The sequence below is a fragment of the Lactuca virosa genome, chromosome 8 (assembly GCF_052849685.1).
Source record: "Lactuca virosa cultivar CGN04683 chromosome 8, Lactuca_virosa_CGN04683_v6, whole genome shotgun sequence".
NCBI classification, from domain to species: Eukaryota; Viridiplantae; Streptophyta; class Magnoliopsida; order Asterales; family Asteraceae; genus Lactuca; species Lactuca virosa.
The window spans coordinates 18,225,584-18,251,147 of NC_136433.1; the positions used below are offsets into that span (position 1 = coordinate 18,225,584).

A 25,564-nucleotide genomic window follows, 5' to 3' on the forward strand; every position below is an offset into this window, starting at 1 on the left:
TAAGTGTGTACATTACCATCCATGTCGGTCTTCTTCTTGAAGATCTATTTGCACCCAACTATCTTACGATCAGGTACATTGTCAACCAAGTTCCAAACTTGATTCTCATACATGGATTGTATCTCGCTATCTATAGCCTCTTTCCATTTAGCAGCCTCAGGGCCTGCCATGGCTTCCGTGTAGCTGTTAGGCTCATCCAGATTTACCAGTGTGTTATCACTGATAAGTGTCTCACCTTCTGCAGTAATATGAAAACCATAATAATGCTCAGGTGCATTCCTAACTCTAGTGGAACGCCTCAGAGGTATAGATTCTTCAGTCGGCTCAACAGGAGTTTCCTCCTCAGGTTGAGGGCTAGGGTTTGAGGTTCCTTCACCACTTGACTCTTGAATTTCCTCAAGGTCAATTTGCCTCCCACTGTCTCCTTGGCTCATGAATTCTCTCCCTCTCGAAAGAATCCTCTTCTTGCTACAAAGACCACATTATCATTGGGTCTGTAGAAGATGTAACCAAAGGATTTCTATGGGTAGCCGATGAAAATACACCTTTCGCTTCGGGGTTCGAGCTTATCGTGAGTCTCGCGTTTCACGAAAGCCTCGCAACCCCAAATCTTGATGTGGTCTAGATTGGGAACTTTTCCAGTCCACACCTCATGAGGTGTTTTGGCAACCTTCTTTGTAGGGACTAGATTAAGGATATGGGCGGCAGTCTCTAAGGCATACCCCCAAAATGAGATTGGTAGCGAAGCTCGACTCATCATGGAACGAACCATGTCCAACAAGGTCCGATTGCGCCTCTCAGCTACACCATTCAACCGTGGTGTCCTAGGAGGTGTCAATTATGAGACAATCTCACATTCCTTAAGATAGTCAAGGAACTCAGTACTAAGATACTCACCACCACGATCGGATCGAAGCATCTTAATGTTCCTGCCCAACTGATTCTCCACTTCTTGCTTAAACTCTTTGAATTTCTCAAAGGTTTCTGACTTATGCTTGATTAGGTAGACATATCCATATCTACTAAAATCATCAGTAAAAGTCACATAGAACCGATTAGCATCTCTTGTGGCGGTTCTGAAGGGTCCACACACATCCGTGTGTATGAGGTCCAACAAACCTTCACCCCTAGCACAAGTGCCAGTAAAAGGTGACTTTGTCATTTTACCAAGCAAACAAGATTCACAACTATAATCTGACTTTAGGTCAAATGACTCCAAGACTCCATCCTTTTGGAGTTGGCCTATGCGTTTCTTGCTTACATGTCCAAGACGACAATGCCATAAGGATGATTTATCTAAGTTAGTGGAAGAGTTAATACACAATACATTATTTCCTATATTATCTACAACAGATACAGTTTCATACACGCCATCACAAGGTAATGCTTTAAAATAAAGAACATTATTAAAGAAAGCATCAATACTACCATTATTATTATCAAAATAAAAGGTAAAACCTTGTTTATACAATGCATGAAAGGAAATAATATTTCTTGCCATTTCTGGCGAATAATAACATTTATTCAAATCTAATGTAAACCCATTATTTAGCACTAAGAATAAACTCTTATCTTGGTGACAGGTGAAGCTTTCCTGTTTCCCATGATCAAGTTTATCTTTCCTTGCTCCACATTCTCACTTCTTTTTAGTCCCTGCAAATCACAACATATGTGAATACCACAACCTGTATCAAGGACCCAAGACTTAGAATGAGGTGAGTTATTAGACAATATAGTGTATATACCTGCATGATTGGGTTTTACTTTCCCATCCTTCAAATCTTGCTGGTACTTTGGGCAGTTTCACTTCCAGTGCGACTTTTCATGGCAATAGAAGCATTCGGCCTCATTAGGGTTAGCAGAAGGAGTGACAAAACCTTTCTTGGTTTTGCTTGAAGAGGAGCCTTCAAGGGTCTTTCCCTTGGTACCCTTAGAAGGGTTCTTTCTCTTCTTCCCTTTGCCATGCCCGATTGCCAAGACATTGGCCGCAGTTGGAGTAGGAGTAGGAGTAGTAACAACCGACTTACCCTTTAGACCTCTTTCGGCGGTCTTCAAGAGTCCTTGAAGTTTGCTGAGGGTGACTTCTTCCTTGTTCATGTGATATGTCATGCGGAACTGATCATAACACGATGGCAAGGAGTGCAAAATGATGTCTATTGCTAACTCCTCAGGGAAGTTCACATTCAGCTTCAGTAAACGGTCCACATACCTTTGCATTTTCTGCATGTGGCCCGTGATGGGTTCACCATCCTTCATTCGGGTTGTTATCATGGAGGAGATTATTTCATATCGCTCTTGACGAACACTTTGATGGTAGCGGTCCATCAAGTCCTGGTGCATCTCAAAAGGATAATAGTCCTCATAGGACTTTTGGAGCTCGGCTGTCATGGTGGCCATCATGATGCATGCCACTTTTGTAGCATCTCTTTCATGTACCTCATATTCAACAAGCTCTTCAGGAGTAGCAGTTGGCTCGGGTACCTTCAGCTCCTTGTCGAGAACATATTCTTTGTTCTCATACGGAGTGACCATCCTGATGTTTCTGATCCAATCTGTAAAGTTGGACCCATCAAAGATGACTCTCCCACAAAGATTCATGAGAGAGAAGGATCTAGTAGGGTTTGAGCCATAAGCATTGTGTTGGAAGACATCTGAAAAAGAAGAGGGAATAGATTAGATTAGATATAGAGATAGTCCTTAACAAAACACCCAAATGTAATATTAAGGCTAGGACCCAACACAATATTTTATAACTTAGAAGTGGGATGCCGTAATCTAAGCTATAAGATATTTGAAGGTAGGTGAATGACGATTCACCAATTTCCACCATGAAAAACGAAATATTTAATTAGGTTTTAATTGGTTTAGAAACTCCTAGATTCTTTGAGATTCATTGAACTTTCTTCAATGACATGTTTCAATCTCGAGTGTGCCCTTCAAGTTTTGTGACTGGGATGCTGAGGATCACAAAACAAGGTGTGAAGTAACCATGCAAATTACTTGGTACCCTTAATGTATTACCCCTCAATCGATGTGTCGGTTAACCACACACGCTCCATCGATACTATGATAAACATTAAGTCACCCTTTACCTACCTTGTTAAGTTCAAGTTAGTGTGCCGGTTAACCACACACGCTCCACTAACGACTTAAACAAAGTGTAAAATGTAATTTCATGGATTAGCACCTTATTCACATTTTCCTAAAATAACTAAGATTGGGAATTCAATAAAGTTTAGTTACTTTAGTATTATCATTATACTTTTAATGAGAATTTATGAGTCATTGTCCTACCCGTTCGGCTAACGACCCTCCACCGATCAAGGAAGCGGTGGGTGAGAGTGGACACCCATTAAGTTGCCATTTTATAGGCAACAACCTTATACCCCCCTTATAGACCGGCTTCGTGAATGAGGCGTACTAGCGGTAAGACGACTTGATCTTATACATATATAAATATTATTAAACTTATAATATTATAAAGTATAAGGGTTGAATTTTAACTTTTAAAATTCTAGGGGTTGGAACTAAAGTTTTTAATATGACTTTACATGTTCCAAAACTTGAGGGAAAATTTTGTAAACTTTCAAAACTTTTCATTTCTCATAACTTATGAGTTAATGATTATTAAAAATGAAGACTCTTCATTTTTTGTAACCTATGTGTTCTTTTAATGGTTATTTATAAATGTGACTTTTGGTTATCCATAACTTAAGAACTAGTTATGGACTCCATTAAAACACATAAAGATCAAGAATTAATCTAATCAATTATTAGCACATAATTTCTATGATATTCTAAACTCATATGTTTATGAATGTTCATATCAAAAATTTCAAGAATCGTAAGTACATATACAAAACTTGAAATTTTGATACGAGCTTTTGAACAAAACTTCGATTTTCAAGTTTTTTTTTTTTTTTTTTTTTGCATCAAGTATCAAATAAACAAACCAGGCTCTGATACCACTGATGGGTTATTCAGCATTCTAACACTCCTATGGTGTACATGCAACCCTAGAAACCTTGGATCTATGTTTGACTAAGATACATGCAAATAATTATTTTTCCAAGGTTCTTATCCTAACTAGCATGGCATGGGGTACTTGAATCAAATAAAACTAGTAGAATTACTTACCTTGTAGTAGTAGTTGATTGCTTGGAGTTTGAGAGCCTAGCACCAATAATGTGGATGCCTCAAATGGAAGTCACAAATCACCACAAACTTGGAAACTTGAGAGAATAGTCACAAACTTCTTGAAATCGGCCCTCTTAGTTTACACACATCAACTAGTGCAATTTCAAGAACCAAAGCCTCATTTATATAGTGTGGTGGATTAGGGTTACATCCATGTAAACCCTAATACCCATGTCTTTTCATTTCCATGAGATCCATGGGTTAAAGCTCCATGGAGTATCCATGGACTTTCCATGCAAGCCTAGCCCATTCCAAATAAGCATTAACCCACACTATATAAATACTAAGAGCCCATATTTAATTAGTCATACTTTTGATCTCTAAATTAATTCTAAATTAATTATAGATCAACACTAATTAAATAATATGATTTTATATTAATATATTAGAACTTATAATATATTAATAAATCATAACTTAAATGGGCCAGTATCTTTTATGACCTTGTCACCCCTGAACCAAATGGTTCCGCTGTAGCTAGCAGCGAGGGTGTGGGATAGTCAGTCCCATATAGATCTATACACAATAGTCACGCTCTCCCTCCAAGAGATTCTGGTTATAAGTCGTAGTCCTCCACTCATGAATCCGGGGGAGTGTTACCGAGGACATGTCTCAAACTTAGCCTAACGAACTTACAAGTAAACATATTGAAAATCCTGTTTATGATTTGCGTGAATCCTTTATGAAATAATACTTATTATAATAAGGTTCACAAGTTCCTTGCTTTAGATTTGAAAACTGTTTCTACGAATTGATTTCTAAATCGAGTGGTAAAACGGTTTTCTGTGTTTGAAAGCATACTGAACATGTAATTATTTTAAACAAAATAATATATTTGAGCACAAGTTTCCTTGTACTTTTGCTTGTATTCCCCCCCTGAAAACATGAAAAACTCGGAAAAGTATAGGGGTATGAACTCACCGTTTATCGTAGGGTCCGAAAGCACAATTGGTTACGAGTGTTGAGTGTCAACCGATGTTTCGTACGCAAGTGGATCCTATTAACATGTGATAACATGTATGTGTGTTAGAATTAGGGTGTTTCATGACTAAACATGATGGGAAACCACCCTAAAGACTTGGAAATGCTTGTCGGGACCCTATATGATCAAATAAGGGAGGTGTACGGCCATTTGAGTGGGTGTGCGGCCAGGGTGTGCGGCCAGGCTGCGTGTGCGGTTGCACACAGGAGTGTGCAACCGTACAGAGGGTGTGTGCCGCCGTACATAGGAGTGTGTGGCCGTACACTCCTCGTTTGTGTCCGAAATGTCGATTTTGAGGTGTTTTCGAGGTGTTCTTGTGCTAATACCAAGTCCTATTAGTAAATGAAGGCCAAAACTCTTCACTTTGGAGAGTTTAGTGTGTGTGCGGCCACCTTATGAAGGTGTGCGGCCGTACACCTTCAAAGGATGAAGAACACGAAGAACACTATGAGTTTTAGGCTTAGATTCAGGTGTCTTACCACTATAACAAGCTGAATGATGGAGTAGTTCATGTTTTTGAGACCTTTTGAGTGTTCTTGGATGAAGTTTTTAGAGAGAGAAAGTAGTGAGAGAAAGTAGAGTGCAGCCAAAGGAAAGGAATGAGTGAAGGGGTCCCCTTATATATATATAAGGGTGTGTGCGGCTGGAGAGTGGGTGTGCGGCCGCACACCCATGTGTGCGGCCGTACACACCTCTTAGAAGGGTGTATGGCCCGGTTTTGCTTCTAAACGACGTGTTGACTCATTCCTAATCTCATTCCCAACTGTACTCAAGCTTAGAACACTTAAACGGACCCTTAAATAGCGTAAAATGGTGATAACAATCGAATTTAATTTGGATGTAAAGATCAATTGTACATGATAAAAGTTCCGGGTTGTCACATCATCCCCCCGTTAGAGGGAATTTCGTCCCAAAATTCGAATATAGAATACAAATCATGGATTAGAAAAGAGATGCGGATACTTCTGTTTCATCTGATCTTCGCGCTCCCAAGTGTATTCAGGTCCCCGCTTGGCATTCCAGCGAACCTTCACTATCGGGATGCGACTTTGTTTCGTCCGCTTGATCTCCCTATCCATGATTTCGATTGGTTCTTCCACAAAGTTTAGATTCTCGTTGATTTCAATCTCATCGAGAGGGATAGTAAGAGTCTCGTCGGATAAGCACTTCTTAAGGTTCGAGACATGGAAGACGGGATGAATGTTACTAAGTTCTTGAGGTAATCGGAGTTTGTAGGCTACAGGACCGATTCTGGCGAGGATCTCGAACGGTCCTATGTACCTCGGGTTTAGCTTTCCACGCTTTCCGAAGCGTATCATGCCTTTCCAGGGTGAGACTTTTAGCAGGACACGGTCTCCAACCTGGAATTCCAAGGGTTTTCGTCGTTTATCGGCGTAGCTCTTTTGTCTATCTCGAGAGGCCTTAAGTCGTTCTCGGATTTGTACGATCTTTTCTGTGGTTTCGCGGATGATTTCTGGACCAGTGAGAGTGCTGTCAGGGACTTGTCCCTTGGCTAGCTGCGTGTCGCCCACCTCAGCCCAGCACAGAGGGGATCTGCACTTGCGGCCATAGAGGGCTTCGAAAGGCGCAACCTTGATACTGGTATGGTAACTGTTGTTGTAGGAAAATTCAACCAAAGGAAGATGAATGTCCCATGACGCGCCGAAATCGATGACGCAGGCTCTCACCATGTCTTCCAAGGTTTGGATGGTTCTCTCACTCTGTCCATCTGTTTGAGGATGGTAAGTTGTGCTCATATCCAGCTTAGTTCCAAGAGCCTTCTGTAGTGACTGCCAGAACCTCGAAGTGAACCTGCTATCTCGATCGGAGATAATGGACACAGGTACACCGTGCAGTCAGACTATCTCTTGGATGTAGATTCGCGTGAGTTTCTCCATTTTGAAGTTTTCCCTGATCGGCAGGAAGTGAGCGGATTTAGTTAGTCGGTCAACTATTACCCAAATGGTGTTGTACCCACTCGGAGATTTGGGTAATTTGGTGATGAAATCCATAGTAATCCTCTCCCACTTCCATTCAGGTATTTCCGGTTGGTGGAGTAGACCTGAGGGCTTCTGATATTCGACCTTCACCTTGGCGCAAGTCAGACACTTGCCCACGAATGTAGTGATCTCCGCTTTCATGTTTGGCCACCAATATAACTTCTTGAGATCGAGGTACATCTTGTCCGAACCTGGGTGAACGGAGTATCTGGTCTTGTGAGCTTCGTTCATTACAACCTCTCTGTAACCACCGAACTTTGGGGTCCAGATCTGGTCCACGAAATAATAGACTCCGTCTCCCTTGATTTATAGGTTCTTTTCCATTCCCCTCAAGGCTTCACCCGACATGTTCTCTGGTTTTAAGGCTTCCAGCTGAGCCTCCTTGATTTGCGCGGATAAATGGGAATGGATAGTCATGGTCAGTACCTTCACTCTGCGACCTGAGTACTCTTTTCGGCTGAGGGCATCTGCCACCACATTGGCCTTGCCGGGATGGTAGCGGATTTCGCACTCGTAATCACTGAGTAGCTCGACCCAACGCCGTTGTCGCATGTTCAGCTCCTTCTGGTCGAAGATATGCTGCAGACTTTTATGGTCAGTGAAGATAGTGCACTTGGTTCCGTAGAGATAATGTCTCCATATCTTTAATACGAAGACCACTGCTCCCAACTCTAGGTCATGCGTTGTATAGTTAACTTCGTGTACTTTCAGCTGTCTTGAGGCATAAGCAATGACTTTTCCCCGTTGCATGAGCACACAGCCTAGGCCCTGATTGGATGCATCACAGTAGACAACGAAGTCCTCCGTCCCTTCGGGCAGGGACAAAATAGGTGCGCTGCATAGGGCCCGCTTCAACGTTTGGAACGCAGTGTCGTGCTTTTCACTCCAACAAAAGGGTACGCCTTTCTAAGTCAGAGTGGTTAAGGGTTTGGCAATTCTGGAGAAATTCTGGATAAATCTGCGATAGTAGCCAGCGAGACCCAAGAATTGGCGAATTTCTGTGGGTGTCTTCGGTGCTGACCAGTTCTCTATCGCTTTGATTTTGGAAGGGTCCACGTGAATGCCTTCCTCGCTTACCACGTGACCTAGGAAGGTTACTTTTTGAATCCAGAATTCGCACTTGGAGAACTTCGCGTAAAGCTTCTCCGTCCTTAGAGTTTCCAGCACCAATCTCAAGTGTTGTTTGTGATCTTCCCCGCTTCTGGAATAGACAAGTATATCGTCGATGAACACGATGACGAACTTGTCCAGGAAAGGACGGCACATCTGGTTCATCAGGTCCATGAACACTGCCGGTACGTTGGTTAGACCGAAGGGCATTACTACGAACTCGTAGTGACCATATCGAGTCCGAAATGCTGTCTTAGGAACATCACTCTCATGGACTCGCAGTTGATGGTACCCTGATCTTATATCTATTTTCAAGAAGTAGCTGGCTCCTTGAAGTTGGTCGAAGAGATCGTCGATTCGAGGAAGAGGGTAACGGTTTTTTACTGTGAGCTTGTTCAGCTCTCGATAGTCAATACACATTCGAAAGGATCCATCTTTCTTTTTCACAAATAAGATCGGGGCTCCCCAGGGTGAGGAACTCGGTCTGATGAATCCTTTGCTGAGCAGCTCATTGAGCTGGCTAGATAGCTCCTGCATTTCTGCGGGTGCTAGGCGATATGGAGATTTAGCTACGGGAGTAGTTCCGGGGACTAAGTCGATACGAAACTCGACTTGGCGTTCGGGAGGGATTCCCGGGAGATCTTCGGGAAAGACATCGGAAAAGTTGCAGACTTCGGGGATGCTCTCGAAGTCTTTAACTTCCTGCTTCTCGTTGATGACGTGGGCTAGGAATGCATAACACTCCTTTCGCAGGAGTTTCTGGGCTTTGATGCACGAAATGATGCGAAGGTTTGAACTAAGTTTATCGCCGTAGATTACAAGAGTTTCATCCGGGGAAAGGTTGAGACGGATAGATTTTTCGTAACAAAGAACATCAGCACGATTGGGGCTCAACCAATCCATGCCGATGATGACATCAAAGCTTTTAATAGAGACTGGCATAAGATCGATGGGAAATGAATGGTCGTTCAGAGTGAGGATACAACCCACGAATATGTCATTAGTGCTCTCTTTCTCACCGTTAGCCATTTCGACGGTAAATGTTTCGGTTAAAGGTCGGGATTTCTGTTTAAGAAAATGCTTGATTGCATGACTAACAAAACTCCTTTCAGTACCGGAATCGAAAAGAATGCATGCATAAGAGTTATCGAGGAGGAACGTACCCGTCACAACGGTAGGGTCAGCCACGGCTTCCTCTTGACCCATCGTTAGCACTCTCCCTGTGCCACCTGCTGTTGTTGCCTTGGGGCAGTTTCTCTTGAAATGCCCGACTTCCCTACAGCCATAACAGGCTTTACCGACACCTGCTCCAGGGGCCTGGTCGGTTGGTTGGACTGGTGTCTTGCAGCTTCGAGTCATGTGACCCTTCTTGCCACAGTTGTTGCAGAGCGTTTCACGGCATGGGCCGGGGATGCGGTGATGATAGTTGCATTTGCTGGACCAAGGGAGGGCACCAGTATGTCCACTGGTAGGTGCTTGAGTGGCAGGAGCAGCAGCAGGAGTAGTAGCAGCGTGGACTGCTACCGTGTGTTGCTTCTTTGAGGGTTCCTGCAAAGATTGGCCCTTTTTCTATCTCCAGAACTTTCTTTTCTCACCACTCCCTTTAGCCGGTTCGGGAGTGGCTGTCACTTCATCGAGATCGACTCCATGATCTATGAGGGTCTGTGCCAGACACTTAGCGCTGTCGAAGGTGTTTGGCCTAGCAGCCAGGACATTTCCTTTGGTCGGTTGGGTCAGCCCCCAAATGTATCTTTCAACCTTCTTGCTTTCCGGGGTGACCATTCCCGGGCAGAGAAAAGCTAGGTCTTCAAACCTAGATGTGTAGGCGGCAATGTCAGAACCCTTCATCTTTAGGTTCCAGAGTTCGTGCTCCAGTTTCTGGATTTCGCCCCGTGGGCAGTACTCAGCAAGCATGAGCTCTTTCAAGCTCTCCCAACCCATAGCATTTGCTATTGGCAGGGTTAGGGACTTGACCCGGCCATTCCACCAGGTCAATGCTTTGTTGGCGAAAGTGCAAGCGGCGAATTTCACCTTGTTAGCTTCGGAGCAAGAGCAGATTTCGAAGATGGACTCAATTTTCTCGATCCATTGAGTCAGGGCAATGACACCTCCAGTGTCGTCGAAGGATGTGGGTTTTGCGTTCATGAAGTCTTTATAGGAGCACTCCTTCTGGTGTCCCTGACCACCTTCATGATTTTGGGGATGAGTACCACCTCCCTGACCACCAGATCCGCCAGGATTCATCTGTGACATCGCGGCTGCCACAACAGCAGTAACAGCTGCTTGGAACATAACGGGATCAAACTGAGGGGGTGGTGGTGGCGGTGGAGTGTCGTCATTTCTTCTGATGGGTCTTCTTCGGGGAGGCATCTTGTTCTAAAAAGAATCAGGAAGAAGAGGGTGGTAAGTACTCTGAATCGAACCAAGAGATATGAAGCAAGAATATATATCTCATTACGATGGTTGGAGTGTTCTACTAAGCGATAAGCAAGGGAAAGTTACTAATGCCAATAAGTTATCGCTAAGAAACGAATAGGTAGCAACACTAGGAATGAATTTTTACAATGTATTTGGCTCTGACTAAAATACTCCTATAGTATTTTAAGTTGCACGGATACCGGGTAAGTTTTAGGCCTGTTGCAACACCAAAGTCACTCCCAAGCACATGTTGGTCATGTCTCGAATGAATATAGTTGATCAGGCTATATTGACCCTAGACACGATTACATAACTGCCCAAGTTTAATCGCAGTGTTCAACATCCATAATACTTTTGTTATGTTCTACTTAAGACACGGATTCTGGTACTATGATATACTTATATACTTTTCGTAAAAATACTTTATATTTTAAAAGTATACTTTTAGTTCAGAGCACTTCAGCCCCTTAGTGTTTATAGTTGTATACCATGTAAGGTTCGGTATACTTAGTTCACTATAAACAATAGCTCTGATACCAATCTGTCACACCCCGAAACCAATGGCGGAAACGTTCCGGGGCGGAGGACGTCATGCGTAGTATCACAACAGTTGTATCGTAGTAAGCGAAGTAAACACAACCATTACATTATAATATGAATATTTACATTGTTAAAAAAACATGATTGTACATAACGGTGTATAGCAAAAGCAAAAGATGTGACTTCAGGATGTTCCATCTTCTCCAAAAGTTGGCAAAAGTACCTGCCTATTGATGTCCTGAGAATACAAGCAGTTTTAAAATATCAGCATAAAGCTGGTGAGTTCATAAGCAGTTAATTCTGGTGAAAGAAATGTTTCCTTGATTCTTTGAAAAGTTGTTTCCCAATAAAATCCCATATTTTCTTATGAAAGAGGTTTGATTATCCATTAGTTCCACATTAAACAGACTGTTTATGAAAGATTAAGTTATCCCATAAAATCCCGTATTTTCTTATGAAAGAGGTTGATAGTTGATTATCCATACGCGAGTATCTACCATACTCGGACAACAGTTTTCTTTTCGAAACTCTGGTTACACCCAGAGGAGTATATTAGCCGTATTTTCGAAGCTCTGGTTACACCCAGAGGAGTACATTGGCCGTATTTTCGAAGCTCTGGTTACACCCAGAGGAGTACATTGGCCGTATTTTCGAAGCTCTGGTTACACCTAGAGGAGTAGTAAATTCTCCTTACCTAAGTTGTGAGTGCCATAACCGTACTGAGACTGGATAAGGCACGTAAATGGGCCAGTATCTTTTATGACCTTGTCACCCTTGAACCAAATGGTTCCGCTATAGCTAGTAGCGAGGGTGTGGGATAGTCAGTCCCATATAGATTTATACACAATAGTCACGCTCTCCCTCCAAGAGATTCTGGTTATAAGTCGTAGTCCTCCACTCACGAATCCGGGGGAGTGTTACCGAGGACATGTCTCAAACTTAGCCTAACGAACTTACAAGTAAACATATTGAAAATCCTGTTTATGATTTGCGTGAATCCTTTATGAAATAATACTTATTATAATAAGGTTCACAAGTTCCTTGCTTTAGATTTGAAAACTGTTTCTACGAATTGATTTATAAATCGAGTGGTAAAACGGTTTTCTGTGTTTGAAAGCATACTGAACATGTAATTATTTTAAACAAAATAATATATTTGAGCACAAGTTTCCTTATACTTTTGCTTGTATTCCCCCCCTGAAAACATGAAAAACTCGGAAAAGTATAGGGGTATGAACTCACCGTTTATCGTAGGGTCCGAAAGCACAATTGGTTACGAGTGTTGAGTGTCAACCGATGTTTCGTGCGCAAGTGGATCCTATTAACATGTGATAACACGTATGTGTGTTAGAATTAGGGTGTTTCATGACTAAACATGACGGGAAACCACCCTAAAGACTTGGAAAGGCTTGTCGGGACCCTATATGATCAAATAAGGGAGGTGTACGGCCATTTGAGTGGGTGTGCGGCCAGGGTGTGCGGCCAGGCTGCGTGTGCGGTTGCACACAGGAGTGTGCGGATGTACAGAGGGTGTGTGCGGCCGTACATAGGAGTGTGTGGCCGTACACTCCTCGTTTGTGTCCGAAATGTCGATTTTGAGGTGTTTTCGGGGTGTTCTTGTGCTAATACCAAGTCCTATTAGTAAATGAAGGCCAAAACTCTTCACTTTGGAGAGTTTAGTGTGTGTGCGGCCACCTTATGAAGGTGGGCGGCCGTACACCTTCAAAGGATGAAGAACACGAAGAACACTATGAGTTTTAGGCTTAGATTCAGGTGTCTTACCACTATAACAAGCTGAATGATGGAGTAGTTCATGTTTTTGAGGCCTTTTGAGTGTTCTTGGATGAAGTTTTTAGAGAGAGAAAGTAGTGAGAGAAAGTAGAGTGCAACCAAAGGAAAGGAATGAGTGAAGGGGTCCCCTTATATATATATATAAGGGTGTGTGCGGCTGGAGAGTGGGTGTGCGGCCGCACACCCATGTGTGCGGCCGTACACACCTCTTAGAAGGGTGTATGGCCCGGTTTTGCTTCTAAACGACGTGTTGACTCATTCCTAATCTCATTCCCAACTGTACTCAAGCTTAGAACACTTAAACGGACCCTTAAATAGCGTAAAATGGTGATAACAATCGAATTTAATTTGGTTGTAAAGATCAATTGTACAGGATAAAAGTTTCGGGTTGTCACAGTGAGTTCCCCAAAATACCACACACAAGTCATTAGCCACTATAGGCTATAACTCTGTAAGACCCTCCGGTCTATGTGTCTCAGTGGGACCCTCCAGTCCCACAGCTCGTTGGACCCACTGGTCCGGTCTAGGTGAGAACCCTCCGGTCTCACTGCTCGTTGGACCCTCCGGTCCGGTCTAAGTGAGGACCCTCATGTCTCATAATTCGTTGGACCCACTGATCCGGTCTAGGTGAGAACCCTCCGGTCTCACTGCTCGTTGGACCCTCCGGTCCGGTCTAAGTGAGGACCCTCCAGTCTCATAATTCCTTGGACCCACTGGTCCGGTCTAAATATCACATAATATAGCACACAACACATATCACATAGAAAATGTACAACTCAAGCAAGCACATAAGACCCTCTGGTCACACATAACTACCACTCTAGGTAAAGTATAGTGAGAAGACTCACCTCGGATGACGAACAGATCCTATAAATGCTGCTGCTACACTCCGGCTTCTATCACTGAGCCAAACCCACAAATAACCCCATTAGGATCTGAGACCAACCTTCACATATTATGTCTAAACATGGTCCACCAACCTGGCCCATAAATAACTCAAGTCCATTGGGCCAACCAAGGCCCAACCATGGCCCAACCATGGCCCGATTTTTCCAAATTGGGCCCAAACCCTCATATGGGCCTTACCCTAAAGCCCATCTAAATATTCTAGTCCATATGACTGCTCTTTGATGGCCCATCAATGGCCCAAACACCAAAGCCCAATAGGAAGGCCCAATTCAAGTCCCAAGCCAAAATTAGGGTTTTCACATAAAATGACGATTAGGGTTAAGTGTTTCTCACTTAACCCATTAAGGACTTAACCCATTAAGTCCATCACTCCACTAGGCCATTCATACAACGAAGTCGGATATAATTCACAATGTCAATCCAACAGTCTAACCGCGGGTCCCGGTAAAATCCAAACTGACAAACCCAAAAATTAGGGTTTTCCAAACCCTAATTAGGGTTTCTAGCCCAATCACCATCCAACTAGTCCAAATCACGCATTTGGGTCGATTAGGGTTCACTATGCCAAACATCACCCACTACCACCTCAGGCAGTGGTGGTCAGTGGCGGCTCACGGCGGCGGCCACCACGTCACGGCGGTGGTGGTCAAGATTTTAGGCCAAAAAATAATACAAAAGTACTTCAAACACCGATCCATATATATCCACAAACACACAGCCACCAGCGATGGTGGTTGGTGGCGGCAAGGAAGTGGCAGCCACCACCTCACGGTGGTGGTGGTGGTTTACCGGCCACACAATCACCAATATAGCCCCAAGATGGCCAAGGCAACAACTACTCTCAATTTCACGACCATACAAACACCAACAGCCACATCCCACGGTGGCTGGTGGTGGTGAAACACGGCATCAAGCAACAATAATAAAAGAAGGGCGGCAGCGAACCATATTGGACACCAAACCTGAGAAGAGGAACGAAGGAAAATGAGGTGTAGTGCCTTACCGAGAATCTTCCGATCACGCCGGACCCACGCAGTGACGAACGCGGCTGTAGCCGCCGGTCTCGGTGACTCCTCGGGTTCCCTTACGTCTCCGGCAGCAGTAAGGAGGTGGTGCTCGTCGGCGCTCAACGGTGAGGTAGCAGCGGCGGTCCTGGAGTTTCTCTCGGCGGCTGAAGAGAGTTTACGGGATGGTGGTGACGACTTCAGCTATTAGATTTAGGGTTATCTCAATAGAACAGGACGTGGGGAAGGGATACGGGTTAGTCCCGTATCTCAATTCAAACTTTGTACCAATTCTCCAAATTTGGTCCCTCCTCCTCAAAACATTTTCAACTTAGAGCCATATTTACCAATTAGCCCCCTATCTTTAATAATTCATTACAATGGAAGTCCCAACAATTACCAACCAGCCCTCGCCTCTAGAAATATTTACAAAGTGGCCCGGAAATTACACTTTAACCCTCGAAATCCATAATTATATCAATTTGCTCCCCAACGCCAACATCCCGCTCAATATTATTTAATTCAGAACTATTATCCATTTATAAATCTTTATCTACTTATTTAATCAATGAATGGGATGTTACACATATATATATATATATATATATATATATATACATGTAGAATATCCAGAATCCAAACTAAATAATCATTAGTTGAAACGAGTTCATTGCTTGAGTGTGATTCTTCAGCACCATCATTAATTTGACCTACAAAAAAAAAATTTCATTAATATTAATTATTGTATAAATATTTACAAAATTGTATTCTAAACTTAATTTTCTGAATATAGAAGGACGTATGAGTAATGTTTTTCAATTATTCTAATCAGAATAATATACTATTTACTATGTAATGTAATAAAAAATATGATGAAATTCGACCAAGTACCACTTCTGCTTCATGCTAAACTGGTCCAAATTCATCTTTTACTTCACATGCTACTGGCAAGGAGGATAGTAACTAACCTAAACCTTTCACTCATATAATCAAAATAATAAAAACAATGAGGAAACATTTTTCAAGCTTCAAGCATCAACATAGTTTGAGATTTCCCTACAATGATTACACCAATCTTTCATATATGCACCATTTAGTGTACTTGTCTAAATATGATGGAAAAAGAGCAACATTGATATCAACAAGAATATGATTTAATCATTTAGAGGCAAACCAATGATAAAACATGTTCCAAGCTCCAAGCATCAACATGGTCAAATATTTCCCTACGATGCAAGCACCAATCTTTCAAAATCTTTCAAACATGCATAAATATACATCATGATACTTAAAATAAAACATAAAACATACTATTATTCTAATCATAATAATATACAATTCTATCAAGATTTAAACAAAATTATGCTAAAATCAATCTCCAACCTTTTGTGTTTGAAAAAAAAAATCATATTTAAACAAAATTGTAGTGAAGCTAATATGAGAAGCAAACATTATATCATTTTTCACCAATTGTGACTCATATTTTGTAAGTATACACATATTCTTAAAGAGGATTTAAGTCGTAGGAAGGAGGGAGTGATACATCAGACTCATTATTCATTCAACACTTTCATCAAACAGGTAGAGTGCATTTTTAGTTTAAGAGAATTTGCTCAATAATAATAATTTTTTGTACATACCTCATTAATTTATAGAAAGAATGCATATTAGCTCAATGAGTCGTTGTTGTTGCTTGCTTTTCTTTACGTAATATGTGCTCGAATGTGCAGGAAAAAAATACATCTTGAAACAAATTATTAATAGCTGAAATCAAAGCCTCTAATTGAGAATGCATCTAAGATGATGATGAATTGTTGAAATCACAGATTTGATTGTAAAAAAATCAAATATTGAAAATTGTTAGAAATCGATATCAATTGATGATCGATTTGCTGATGATGATGATCTGATGAAAATCATTGAATAGACTAACAATCAAAACTTGAAGTTCTTGAATATCATACTTTTAGTTGCGATTTCATCAGGTGAAAGAGATAACTTTTTGTGGAGGATTTGATCGATTTGGTTGCGATTGAGAAACTCGTCAAATGAATGGGACGGCATCTTGTTACGTTAAATGATGAATAGGAGATAAAGCATGATTAGTTATTATGATTAGAATATTGACTAAACTGCCCCTAAAAACTTAATTAGGCACCTTAATCTGGGTTATTTTTTAGTCACAAGATCAGTTTTGATCAAAAGTTAAGATTTGATCCTCATGTCTCACAAAATATAGGTGGTCTCAAATGAACCTCTACCTATATATATATATATATATATATATATATATATATATATATATATATATATGTGTGTGTGTGTGTTAATTTAGTTACTATATCTTGTTTAAATCAGCAAATTTTATATTTTTTTATTTAAAAGTCGTAAAAGATTACCATTCATAATCGATCGTCTAAGGCTACTTTGAATAAAAATAAAAAGTAATAAATTTAATAATATTTTTCAATCTAAATAAAATTAGTATTTAAGTCATCTGGCATTCTGGTGTATTGGTGCGAGAAACTTCTTGGAATTAATAAAAACGAAGCTATAAAAAAATTAAATAAATGACCACAATCATATTTTTAAAATATAAAAAGATGTCAAAATCATAACTTGACTAAACTGCCAATCATTTAATTTTTAAATTATGAATAATAAAAAGTATTATATCAAAAAATTTTGAAGAAAATATAAATGATCAAGACAAAATATCTAATTTTAAAGAGAGTTTTGTTTTATATATATTATATTTACTTATATAATAATATATTTGATTTTAACATTTTTTTGATCTGAAAATAATAAAACGGAACGACTACTTAACAATCACAAATTCACAATACATTCAAAAAAATACTATATATTTATACGATATGTACATGCGAGGACAAACTTAGAGCTACAGAAAAATACTCCGGTTCGTATGCACGACGCCGTTGGCCAATTCTCACGACTATTTTTGTAGTAATTGCCGGCGACAACTTAACGGTCACCAACTACTACACCCCCGTTACTTTCCCAATTCACCTCCTCCAAAATTCCATACCATACATACCATTATACCAATACCCCTCTCTCTCTCTCTCTCCATAACCCCCATAAATATTACATATACTCTTTCTTAATCAGCAGCTTCAAAACCCTATCTACTATATCTGAGATCAAAAGTTCTTATTCAAGTCATCTATCGTCAATTTGTTGTGGGTATTCGAAGTGGACGTCTCCAATTCATACATACAGCTGAAACTTTGAACCGATTTTGAGTATCCGATTGTCAATTTTTGTGGGTTTCTAATTCGTCTGGGTTTAATGGATCGATGATGCTGAATTCTTGAAGTGAAAAGGACTGGTATAATCATGAGCAGTAGAAGCCGACCGTTGGTGCATCCGTTTGATGTTGAAGTTCCTCAATTGAGAGAAGAAGCCGCTGTTAATAATGGGGATCCGCATGAAGATACTGTGATAATGAAGGACGTTCAAGGGATGCCCGGAACACCCGTCGGCCTCGCCTTGCGTCTATTTCAATTCGCTTTCGCCGCCGTTTCAGTTGCCGTCATGGCCGCCACCAGTGACTTCCCTTCCGTCACCGCTTTCCGGTAACTGTTATAAAGATCAAAACCCTATTCTTAACCTCTACTTTTCATATCACTGTAGTGTGTAACATGCCGATTTCATGACGAATTGGGTTATTTTTTTCATCTAGGTACCTTGTTGCAGCTCTAAGCTTGCAATGCCTGTGGAGTCTGTCGCTTGCCATTGTTGATGTTTATGCTCTTTTAGTGAAGCGTTGTGTAAGAAATTCAAGAGTTCTTGGTTTCTTCACTATCGGAGATGGGGTAAAGATAGTTTAATTAGTATAATGTGGAACTTTAGCTCAAAAATCTTGATTTTGATTTTGTTTTGTTTGAAAATGCAGATTACATCTACGCTTACTTTTGCAGCAGCTTGTGCATCTGCAGGAATAACTGTTCTTATCAGTAGCGACTTCAACAATTGTGCAGAAAACCATTGCACAAGGTTTGAAACTTCAGCTGCAATGGCTTTTGTTAGCTGGTTTTTGGTTTTCCCTTCATTTTTCTTGAATTTTTGGTCTCTAGCATCGAGATAATAGCATCCAAATTGTGGCACTTTGCATGATTATAAATTGTTTTGGTGGAAATACTTGTGTATATATAGAATTTGACGATGAGTTTTTGATTTATTGGTGTTGGTTTTTTTGTGGTGGTGTATGAATATGATGGGTGAAAAGTAAGCAAACGTCGGATTGGATTCTTTACATGCATTTTGGAGAGAAAAAAAAAAAGAGTATGAGATGGAAGAATTTGTGTTCACGAGTTTGCAAGAAATAAAAAAGAAAATAGTTTGGTTTAATCTTTTTTGGAGTTAACAAAATAGAAAATAAGGCTTAAGAGTTTTTGAATTGTGCCCTTTTTTGTTACAAGAAGTCTATATAAAAATAGATTATGTTACGGACAATTTGGTCAATAGGAAAGTTATAAAACTTGTGCTTTTCTTTCTTTTTAAATATTTCCTTTGAAAGTTTTGGAGCATAAATTTTTCATTTGTTTTTTTCATATAAACTTGAGAATATGTTTTGGATTTCTCTTTTTTTCTTTCGATCTCTCAAAAAACAATTCAAGAACAAAAGGTATTATTTATAAGGAAAATATTTCTAAAGTACTTATATTTTATATTATGGGTTTATTTACGATAAAGTTATTTTATTTTTTTTAATAAGAATGGCACATAATCGAAGAATCTTTAGAAAAATTTATATATTCTAGGCTCATTTCGAAAACAAAAAGATTTTTAAGTGGCTTTTCGAAAATAAAATAAGTTTTCAATGTTTTTTTTTACTACTCAGATTGAAAAAAATATATGAAATTAATTTTAGGAAAATTATATATATATATATATATATATATATATATATATATATATATATATATATATATATAACAAATGTAACAAATTTATTAAAAATTATAACAAAATATGTGAATATCAATAACAATTATACATTTTTTATAAAAAAAGTCGAAATTTCTGAGTTTTCCGATTTTTTTTTTACCGATTATGACCGATTCTATTTTTTTTTTTTTCCGATTTTTACCAAATTAGAGCCAATTTTGACCGAGTTTGACCGATTACAAGTTTTTTGGCTGATTTCTAATTAGGCACTTCGGCCCCTACCTGGTTACGAACCGACCGTTTGGGTCGAATTTTGCAATACTGATTGCAGTATGAGAATATAATAAGATTAAAACTAAAATAGTTAAATATGCAATAAGATTAAAATAAGATAATAAAATAAAATAAAAATAAAGTACAAAAATCATAAGTTTTAGACAAAATTGCAAAAATGGTCCCTGTAGTTGGCAAATTTATGTGCTTTTGGTCCAAAACGAAACGTTGGTGCACCACTGGTCCAATTTTAGATACCTTGTGTGGTTTTGGTCCCTATGGTTGTATTTTCTTGTGTTTTTGGTACACATCACATCTAAAATGACTAATATGCCCCTTAATAATTATATTTTAATTTCTTTTATTTATTTTATTATTCTTATAATAAAATGAAAAACGAAAACAACAAACCCACCACACACACACATACACTCTCTCTCTCTCTCTCTCTCTCTCTCTAACCGGACCACCCTTTCTACCACCATACCACACAAACACAACTATTGGTGTTCTCCATCTTCTTCCCATCAACCCTTTTACAGATGGGTACAGTTGTGCCATAACCCAAAAACTGAAGAACACACATCCATTTCACAGTATACATATATGAAAACTCTTCATCTTCATCAGATTTTGACGTCAATGTGAACAAAATTTAAATTCTGGCAACCATTTTCAGAAGTCCTTGAAGAACAACAGCCAAATGAACGCCATAAACTCTGATCAACCAAAGTTTTTCGTTTCTCCACCATTCTTCTAAATCAATCCCTAAACATAGAAATGATATGAAATACACAGACAAAATTGAATTTTTAGAAATTGATTGTTCTTGAAAACCCATTACCCATAAGCATTTTTAGATTCCAAAATCGATTTCCAGTTCTAGAAACAAATCCAGAAATTCGATTATCTAGAAGAGACAACCCTGAAAATTGATTGTTCGTTTGTGTGTGTGTGTGTGTATGTGTTAAAGAGGAGTTGTATACTCATATGTGACCCCCACTACAAATCATCGATGGGTTAAGACATGACTTTGACTCATCGGTCGTCCATAAATCGTTCACCATCACTCATCGATACATTTAACCGGGATTTGGGTTGAGAAGGAGATGCAGGTGTAGATCAACAGAAGAGCCTACATCCAGATCTAAATTCGTCATCGGAGTTTGAATGTAGGTCTTGACCCAGTTTGGGTTTAAATTCCCTCACCGTCTTTGTTGATCCAGTTGGTCGCTACTTCGCCCGTGTACAAACAGATCGGTGGCGTCGTCTTTGTTGATCCAGTTGGTCGCTACTTCCCCGGTGTACAAACAGATCGGTGGTGTCTGAAGGTTATCGAGTGGCATCTAGCGGCGGACGGTGTAGGTGAATGGTGGTGGTAGTCGGGGTGTTCTTGAGAAAGTGAAAGAGATGTAATAGGGGTAGAAGAGATGAGAGGTACCACCTGTGATGAGAGAGAGAGAGAGAGAGAGAGTATATGTGTGTGTGTGTGAGTGAGAGAGAGTGACTGAGGGATAATGGGATATTCTATAATTTTTAATTACTAAAAATCATTAACATTAATAAAAAAAATAAAAAAAACAAAAAGAGGGGCATAATCGTCTTTTTTAAGTGGCTAGGGACCAAAACCGATAAAAAGATCTAATTTTGGACCAGTGGTGCACCAACGTTTCGTTTTGGACCAAAAACACATAAATTTGCCAACCACATGGACCATTTTTGCAATTTTGTCTTAGTTTTAAAAAAGGAAATATCCAAAAAAATCATAATATTTTACCCTTATTTACGAAAAAAGTTTCAAACTAAAATTTGTTTACGAAAAAACATGAATTATCGGTAAAAATGACGATTTGACTATTTTTTTCCCATTTTACCGGTTTCATTATTTATCCGGTTTCATAGTCTCATTATTTTATCATAATTTACTAATAAGTCCCAGAGTAAAATTAAGTGATGATTTGACCATTTTCTCCCTATAACATACATATTATCGGTTTCGTTGTTGACCAGAGCGTCTAGTCATTAAATGAGTCGATGAGATGGATATGTTGAGTTATATAATGTTATGTTTACCACTGTGGCAAGTCTAGAACCTAAAATCACATGGTTCACTATTTAAATTAAATAGACAAAAAAATATCAAAAAAAAATCTATTGCGGGTTCGGATCGGGTTGAGTTATATAAGTAATAAAAAAAAGATTTAAAGTTCTTACAATTGTACCCGACGAGGTCTTATAGCTTGATACAATTTCACAATCGTGTCATTACTAATACTTCCTAAAACATTTTTTTCAATATATGACACCAAACTATCACTTAAAAATTGATCACTCATTTTGTTGCGTACATCAGTCTTTACTAACTTCATTGCTGAAAATGCGCGTTCCACACTCGCTGTTGCAACGGGTAAGATCAATGCAAGTTTCAAGAGAATATAAACCTTAGGATATATTATATGCTTCTGTACTTCGACCATCTTTTTGGCAAGTTCTCCAATGTTCTTCAATTGATTAAATCTTTCATCTTCTCGCACATCCTTAATGTAATTTTTAAGTTCAACTTCAAGAATTTGAAGATCATATTCTGTTCGAAACTCTTCCTGGTAAACTGTAGCCATTTCCATTAGTTTATCCAAATCAAAGGCTTTGAAAGACTCACGTGGGCACAAACAATCTATGCAAAGAAGTAATTTCGTGTTGGCTTCATTAAAGCGATGGTTAAGATCTTGAAGTTGCATATCAATCACCGCCTTAAATACATCAACATGATAGTGGTGCAAGTTATTAACCTGAAAATAAAAAGAATCTTTAATATGCAAATGAGAAAACACAATAAATAAATCAAGTTTGTAATATCAAACGTTACTAACATGTGAACCTCTTCGACGACTGAATCCGTCATAATATTCATCTTCCATATCCACGATTCTAACATCGTGTTTATCACAAAATAAAGTAACATTCCCTAAAAGTGGTTCCCATCCTAAATCTCTAATTTCTTGAATTGCTTTTTTAGAGCTTCTTACTTGATTCATGACATTTATGATATCTTGATCTTTTCTTTGTAATGTTGTATTCAAATGATATGTGACTCCCAAGATATCAACCATCAAGTGTAGACAAAACACAAAATCAAAGGACTTTAATAACCTTAAGATGTGAATTGCTTCAGCTTGACGATCACGATCACTATTATCTTTACCAAGGTGTTCAAGTACTTCACAAATGGAAGAATATATGTTCTTAATATTCAATAAAGATGAAAAATGAGAACCCCATCGAGTATCAGATGGTCGTTTGATACCCACTTCTTGATTCAAACCGGTACCACTCTCAAGTTCATCTAAAATTTACCATATAAATAATTAATTAGCATAACATAAATACAAAGTATTTTAGCAATAAATTTAGTACAATTATAAAGCAAACCTTCAACCAATGCTTCCATAACTTTATCTGCTTGTTTTTTTCTTAAATTATCTCGTCGCTTGTAAGAAGATCCAATAATGTTTAACAACCGAGAAACCGCATCAAAGAAGTCATTAACCTTCGTGTGATTTTTTGCAACAAACACTAGGGCTAATTGTAATTGGTGAGCAAAACAATGAATAAAGTATGCAGATTTTGTTTCATTCATAATCAAAGTCTTCAATCCATTAAATGCACCACTCATGTTACTAGCACCATCATAGTCTTGCCCTCTAATGCTAGTAGGACTCAAATTCCACTTTGAGAGCATATCATAAATGGTAGCCTTTAGTGTCAAAGCTGAAGTGTCACTAACATGTCTAAGGCCAACAAACCTTTTCTACAACTTCCCCTTTTTTATTTACAAACCTCAATACTAATGCCAATTGTTCTTTACAAGAAACATCATGTGACTCCTCTACTAGAATTGCAAAAAAATCTTTTCCAAGATCTTCCATAGTAACATTCATAACTGCATCTGAACATGCCTGCACGATATCTTTTTGGATATCACTGCATTTCAATTGTGTATTTTTTGGAGCATTCTTTAACACAACACGATCTACCACATCACATCGATCAGCTAACCATTGTAAAAGTTCAAGAAAGTTACCTTTATTATCTGAGTCGTCCTTCTCGTCATGACCACGAAATGCTAATCCTTGACGTAATAGGAATCTAACACAATCAATTGAAGCATTCAAACGGGTACGGTATTCTTTTTCTTGTAAAGTGGTTTGTTTCTCAAAAGCAAATGTTATGGATTGCCTTTGGTTCATTAAATTTTGACACTTTTGGACAACAATATTATGTGGAGTTCCAACTTTATGATCATCTAGTCCTGATTTCCTATTCCAATCTTTGAATCCAGATTTCACAAAATGATCTGATCCACCTTGGTTTGGTATATCGGATATGAATAGATAACAACATAAGCAAAAGGCGGCGTTCTCTTTTATACTATATTCTAACCAATATTTGTTGCCATCAAACCAAGATATATTGAATCTTCGTTGTTTACCTCCAAAAGCATGTTGTGGAAACTTGTAGTTTTGAGGTTGGAAAGGACCTTTTTGCAAGTATGCCCTTCTAATTTCATCTATTTGATTCACATGATAGCATTCCATACCCGGTCGTTCTGCCGGATCAACAGGTAGTGAACTTAAATCAACTCTCATATGCTTATGTTGCTCATTATCGTCTTCAACTGTTTTTTATCATTCTTTTGAAAAAACTTGAATAAAGACATCATTGATTTTAATTTCTAAAAGAAACAACGATCAAATAATCAAACAAATTAACAACAATCAAATAATCATATCACATTAAGAGTATTAAGAGTATGAAACTATATATATTTAAAAAAAAGTAAACCTAAATTATATGCAATTGAACGCCCCAAGCAAATAAAGATTAATGGTTTTAGATGAAAAAGGAATTAGAAATACAATTCCTTCATATTTTATTGTTTAGAAAAAGATGAATATTACCTATTGTATTGTGTGGCTACGTAGGATACCCCAAAATCCCAATTCCCTGCTTGAATGAAAGAAAACCTCTTATGTGAATGTAATGCCGACGATGTTGACTCATAATTTTTTTTTAATTTAATTTGTATTAGATTATGTATATTAGAGTTTACCCTAAATAAAAATATTGGGCTATTAACTTATAGGATATGGGCTTTAAAATCTTATTCATATTTTTTTTTCTTTACCAAAAATAATAAGGTGGTTCATTTAATTTTTATATGGTAGGTCACTAAAAACTATTATATATAACTTGTTAAAAAAAAAGAAAAAAAAAGGTGGGTCAAGTGACCCACCATACTTGTATTTAAATTCGCCACTGGTTTACCATACAACTTGATATCCTGATATATTGTATTTTTTTGAAATATAGAATGCATCAAACGAAGATTGTAATAATTACATAAACTAGCAACAACTTCTTCA

General features: G+C 38.8%; 2 protein-coding genes across 2 annotated transcripts; one reads left to right on the forward strand and one right to left on the reverse strand.

Annotated features, from left to right (window-relative positions):
- The first annotated feature begins 17,835 nt into the window (after positions 1–17,835).
- LOC145128533 (CASP-like protein 5A1) lies at positions 17,836–19,158 on the forward strand. The gene is made up of 3 exons (XM_079063326.1): positions 17,836–18,553; positions 18,661–18,793; positions 18,874–19,158. Exons 1-3 carry the CDS (start codon positions 18,315–18,317, stop codon positions 19,063–19,065), a joined length of 564 nt encoding a protein of 187 aa, XP_078919452.1. The 5' UTR covers positions 17,836–18,314; the 3' UTR covers positions 19,066–19,158.
- Positions 19,159–21,677: 2,519 nt separating this feature from the next.
- On the reverse strand, positions 21,678–24,787 carry LOC145130138 (uncharacterized). Its single transcript, XM_079064985.1, has 6 exons — positions 23,945–24,787; positions 23,571–23,868; positions 23,012–23,484; positions 22,364–22,930; positions 22,215–22,234; positions 21,678–21,684 (listed from the first exon to the last, which is right to left on the reverse strand). Exons 1-6 carry the CDS (start codon positions 24,785–24,787, stop codon positions 21,678–21,680), a joined length of 2,208 nt encoding a protein of 735 aa, XP_078921111.1.
- Between the last annotated feature and the right edge of the window lie 777 nt (positions 24,788–25,564).

Excerpts from the sequence above, each read along its gene's own strand:
- LOC145128533 (XM_079063326.1), top strand. The coding sequence starts at position 18,315 with ATGAGCAGTAGAAGCCGACCGTTGGTGCATCCGTTTGATGTTGAAGTT. Across the intron at positions 18,554-18,660 it reads CCTTCCGTCACCGCTTTCCG|GTACCTTGTTGCAGCTCTAA; the intron begins GTAACTGTTATA and ends TTTTTCATCTAG. Across the intron at positions 18,794-18,873 it reads TCTTCACTATCGGAGATGGG|ATTACATCTACGCTTACTTT; the intron begins GTAAAGATAGTT and ends TTGAAAATGCAG.
- LOC145130138 (XM_079064985.1), bottom strand. The coding sequence starts at position 24,787 with ATGAGAGTTGATTTAAGTTCACTACCTGTTGATCCGGCAGAACGACCG. Across the intron at positions 23,869-23,944 it reads AAGGGGAAGTTGTAGAAAAG|TGGAATTTGAGTCCTACTAG; the intron begins GTTTGTTGGCCT and ends ATGCTCTCAAAG. Across the intron at positions 23,485-23,570 it reads TATGGAAGCATTGGTTGAAG|ATGAACTTGAGAGTGGTACC; the intron begins GTTTGCTTTATA and ends GGTAAATTTTAG.